Source organism: Capsicum annuum, chromosome 10, assembly GCF_002878395.1.
Source record: "Capsicum annuum cultivar UCD-10X-F1 chromosome 10, UCD10Xv1.1, whole genome shotgun sequence".
NCBI lineage: Eukaryota > Viridiplantae > Streptophyta > Magnoliopsida > Solanales > Solanaceae > Capsicum > Capsicum annuum.
This window is the reverse complement of record NC_061120.1, coordinates 25,907,231-25,912,309: the sequence shown is the minus strand read 5'-3', so window position 1 is coordinate 25,912,309 and position 5,079 is coordinate 25,907,231. Positions and strand designations below refer to the sequence as shown.

The 5,079-nt window shown below is 30.5% G+C and overlaps 1 protein-coding gene across 1 annotated transcript; it reads right to left on the bottom strand.

Moving 5' to 3' along the window:
- Positions 1 to 2,513: 2,513 nt before the first annotated feature.
- LOC107844814 (transcription factor MYB102) lies at positions 2,514 to 4,396 on the bottom strand. The gene is made up of 3 exons (XM_016689156.2): positions 4,199 to 4,396; positions 3,638 to 3,767; positions 2,514 to 3,315 (listed from the first exon to the last, which is right to left on the bottom strand). The coding sequence occupies exons 1-3, from the start codon at positions 4,329 to 4,331 to the stop codon at positions 2,613 to 2,615; spliced, it is 966 nt and encodes a 321-aa protein (XP_016544642.2). The 5' UTR covers positions 4,332 to 4,396; the 3' UTR covers positions 2,514 to 2,612.
- Between the last annotated feature and the right edge of the window lie 683 nt (positions 4,397 to 5,079).

The window sequence follows — 5,079 nt, the reverse complement described above, 5'->3', positions numbered from 1 at the left end:
AAGATGAGATGATGATGTTGATGGATTTGTATATTGTTGTTGTATATGAGGTGTGTATCCCCCTTTTTTGTTCCCTATGTGTGTATGTATAAAAAAAAGAATCCCCCCTAAAGAGAACAAAATTCTTCCACTTTTGTACATCTGTCCCTTTTCTTTTCCTTTCTGACCAAGGAATGTGAAGGGGGGTCATGTGGGGTATGGATGGTGAGGGTAGGGGTATGGGTAATGTGTCTTATTTTAATTGAAAGGGTTGTCAGGATGTTAAAAAGAATAAAAGTTTGTTCGAAATTTTGTTGAGAGTTATTTTTTGTATTTTTGTGAAATGTAATTACATCAGTAGGGTAAGATAAAAATGGGTAAAATGATATCGGGGAGGGACGAAATTACATATCTACACTCTTCACATGCACTCGCTGAATGTGAACCAACTGTTGTACTGTCCAATAGTGTCCATGACCAAAATCCAAAAGAAAGATCAGGAAAAAGGTACGTGTGATCAACATCAATAAAAAGTAAGAAACTTAATATTTTATTTTAGCTATTATAAGAGTGTATATTTAGAGGTTAAATATATTTAATTTTAGCTATTTTGAGTGTAGATTTTGAGGTTGAAGTTAAATATATCTAATTTTGCACACTCTTAACATAATTGAGAAGAAAATTTACACTCTTTGCAAATTCTTAGCTTAGTTGCTGACTTAAGAGTTAAGACCATCTTGTTACTATCTCTACTTAAGAGTTAGGACCATCTTGTTACTATCTCTACTTAAGAGTTAGGACCATCTTGTTACTATCTCTAAGAAAACATGATTACTATTTTCGAGTGGGCAGATTTATTGTGTTCTAAAGAATTGTCTTCTTATATAAATAGGTTAGATTATATTAATCCTACAAAAGAAAACACACACGAAGAAAATAAATGCACATCAATCAAGTCTCAATTCATTTTTACTTTTTTTTTTTCAACTTCAATTTCACCTTTATATTTAAAAAATTTTTTTCAAAAGTCTAAAATATCTTTTAAAAAGATATGATCAAATACAATATCAACTCTACTAGAAGCCAATTTATTTTTATTTTCTTGAAGCAACGCCTATGTAATATGGACCAGAAGGAACATCACAAGAGCCATGCAAACATTTTCAATGCAACCAATTATTTGTAGACCTTGTTTCAATTGGTTACCTTTTGGGGACCATGGTCCCACTTAATACAACCTTTGGCACTTCAGCACGTGTACCACTCTATTTTTGGTCAAACCTATTACAGTAAATAATACTACAACTCATCATGCAATTACATGGATTACTTTATTTGTACGTGATGAAAATGACAACTAGGGGCACACGTATCACCTTCATAATCTCCCCGCCACCCTATACGGCGAGGTTGTTGCCGATGTCATGAATGTTGAACTAGGCGGACTCACAATTTAAACTTCATAAGTTCAGCCTTTAAAGTTTTTAGTATTTAACTTATCACTTTTTTACAATTTACTAGTTCAGATCTATATGTTACTTTTTATGTTTTAATTTATGTGGCATGATTTGCTTCCGAAAAGTCAATCAGTTTAAGTTTGGATATGAGTTTGGATATAAAATATTTAATTTTTTTCAAATGATATATATATATTTAAAAACCACATAAAAACACTATAAGTCACAACAATATAATTGATAACTTTTCAAAAATATTTAAAAGGTGTATTAAAAATTTATGATCAAAGATCCATAGACTTGTTTGGATCTTGAAATTCAAAATATGTCATGTTAATTGGAATGGAGGGAGTACTACAATTTTAGATAAATTTTTGTAACACTAATCTAAATGTTAAGGTGTTGTCCGCCTTAGGTCTAACTTCGCATAGAGTCATTTCTTGAGATTTTAACTCAAAAGGCCCTCAATAGTTGATCCCGACCTTATTCGTCTAAGAGGGTAATTATTTGCGCCTCTTCCTTATATGCTTGCCCTTTGCTAGTATCTATGATACCATCTTGGCCTCTTTGTATAGGAAGACATTGATACATTTTATACTTCATATATACTCTATTTTTTGAAGACTGTCCTTCGATTGGATATGAATAGACCTACTTGGAAATACCAAATAACGGATATTAATTAATTTAGCTGTTTAAATAATAAATAATGCATAAATAAGGAAAGTCTTTGATGTGACTGTGACCTTGGTTTCATGATCTGTCTATCCAAACATATATATCAAAATTTCATTTCTGTAATATTATCAACATATAGATTGCACTTTCTTTTTGGCACTGTATTAAAGAAATACTAAATAATAAAAAGAGAGAGGCAAAATTGATGGTTATAGAAAGTCGTCGATACATTAGATGAGACAAGCATATCATCCATGTCTATCTTTGCACATTTTTAATTATTAATTTTAAACAATCATTTTATTTTATTTTATCTTGTTTCATATATATATATATATATATGCTTTGTCTATTACTAATAATTGGACACCATTTGAACATTCAAAGTCGTAAAATAAGTCGGGCAATGTTGGAGAAACTATAATTGATCATATTATAAACAGAGAATATACACCCTTTTTTCCAACTTTTTGAATGGTACTACTTTCAAAGAGTAAATTACAAAAGTTCATTAACATCCAAAATATTTGGAATATCAAAGTTCAACATACTACAATAACTTTCTCTCTCTTCTTCAGAAGTTGTGCTGGAATTCGAATTCAATGATGTAGGACTTGATGAGGGTGTTGATAAATTTGGCAAAGCAGAATCGAAGGTGAAATTTTTCCACTCATTTTGTTGGCTATTTTGCGAGCTAAAGGTTGAAACATTTGAGGATAATTGCTCCACATTTGGTTGTTGCATGACCTGAGTGTCACTATAAAATGGAACAGATGGAATATTTAAATCGGAGCAGGTAGAAGTATTTTGAATAGGGTTTTGAATTTGGTTAGCTTGGCATAATGAGGTCAATTGGTTTTGGACATGGGAATTGAATAGTTGATTTTCTTGAAAATTACTTCCCAACAAGAAATTTTGGTTTTGGTGGTTGGAAGATAAGAGCGAATTGGCTAATTTCAAAAGCTCAGGATTTACTAGGGATTGTACACCTAATAATCTTGAAAGATTATTATTGATCACTTGACATGAATTGTAGATTGAAGGGTTGAAAATTGAGTTTAAATCAAGAAGATCAAGACGAGGACTATGAGTCACTGGATCAATTCCCATCCTCATAAGTTTTTTCCGAATGCGAGTATTCCAATAGTTCTTGATTTCATTATCAGTCCTTCCAGGCAAACGACCAGCAATGGCAGACCACCTATGGTTAAAAAATAAGAATAATAAAGAAATTAATTGAGTAACCTACTTTGTATTTCAGTTATTATGTATCCACCTTTTATAAATGATTATTTATAGTTATTATTTAAATGATTTAATTGTGTAAAATCTTTTATAAATTGTTAATTAATTGTATATAAAAATAAAATTCATTTTTTAAAAGAATAAATAACTTGGATATATCTAAAGTCAAAAAGTTCAAAGCCATGGACCAAATTAAGTTGACATTTTCGAACAATATGGTATGACTAGAAATATGAATATTTATATTTTAAAAGATTTTAGTTGAAAAAAGAACGAACTTGTTTCCAAGAATACTATGCAAGTGGATGATTGTTTCCTCTTCCTCAAAAGAGAATTTTCCTCTTTTAATATCTGGCCTTAGATAGTTAGTCCAACGTAGCCTGCAACTTTTTCCACACCTTTGAAGACCTACAAATGAAAAACATATTTACAAAAAAGGAATTGTTAAAACTTCATAGTAATACACATATTCATTACATGCAAAAGCATAAAAGTTTTTCTTTTAAGAAAAAATTATGATCTTAAAAACATGTCATAACATTTATGTAGCTATAAAACTTTTGATATTTATGGTGATCTCGCATGTGGCTATCTATTAGAGTTTCTTAAAAGTTAAACATGCTTTGTTCCAGCAAGATGATCAGTGCGAGAGTGTTGAAGAGAACATAAAGTGGTAAAATCACTCTTATTCGATTACCAAGAAGTTGAACGACACTTCAATAACTTTAATTTTTTTTTAAATTTAGAAATGAGTAATTCTTTTACAAATGAACTAAAAGGATCGAAAATGGCTCCGGGTGTAGTATAAGGCTTGAAAAGAAGAAAAGAAGGAAAAATACCAGCATTCTTTGGAAGAGTCCTCCAATTTCCAGAGCCATGTTTTTGTATGTAATCAATGAGCCTTTGATCTTCTTCTGTGGTCCATGGCCCTTTCTTAAGTCCATTTTTGTCACAACAAGGTGTTCTTCCCATTATGACAATTAAGTACTATTAGTTTTGTTGAGTAAAAAGAAAGAAGAAAATACTTAGATGAGAATAGTAAGTCTTGTTGAAATGTGGATTATATTGTGTGTTATATAGGGAAGGAAAAATGAACAAAGAAAAAATAAGAAGTCAAAGGAAACCGGTGCCGTCCTTTGTTTAATTCATCACAATGGCTACGTGTTCCTTCTAATTTAAGAAAATATTATTTAAGAATATTATATACACTTGTACGTTTATAATTTAATTACCAAAAAGAAGATCTTTCTGACAAAATATTATACTAGCTAATTCATGACATGATAAAATGATTTTTTTTATTCCAGCTCCGTTTAAATGTATATGACAAATGACAATAACAAGTGAGACTTGTTCAATTAATTGAGCATCTTCATCATCAATCCATAAATTAAACATGTTGGAGGATAAATGGGTACATAATTGATTCTTCTGCAGATGGTGCGGGGGAAAAAATGTATGTGGCAGAATTTGAATAAACATCAAATTTAACCCCCTAAAAAAGGCTTTTTCAAACTTATGAAGTTGGGTTCATAAACATGTACTCATAACATTTGTAATTTCTGAACTTTTGAAAGATCTTATGTTGATAAAAAAACTCATAATATTTGAGTGACTCTAAATCATTTCTCATTTAGAGTAAAGTTGTGTTCAATTTAGAAAGTTTGACATTTTGAACTGGACTATAAAAGAAACAGTATTGCTTAGGGGTGGAGGGGTT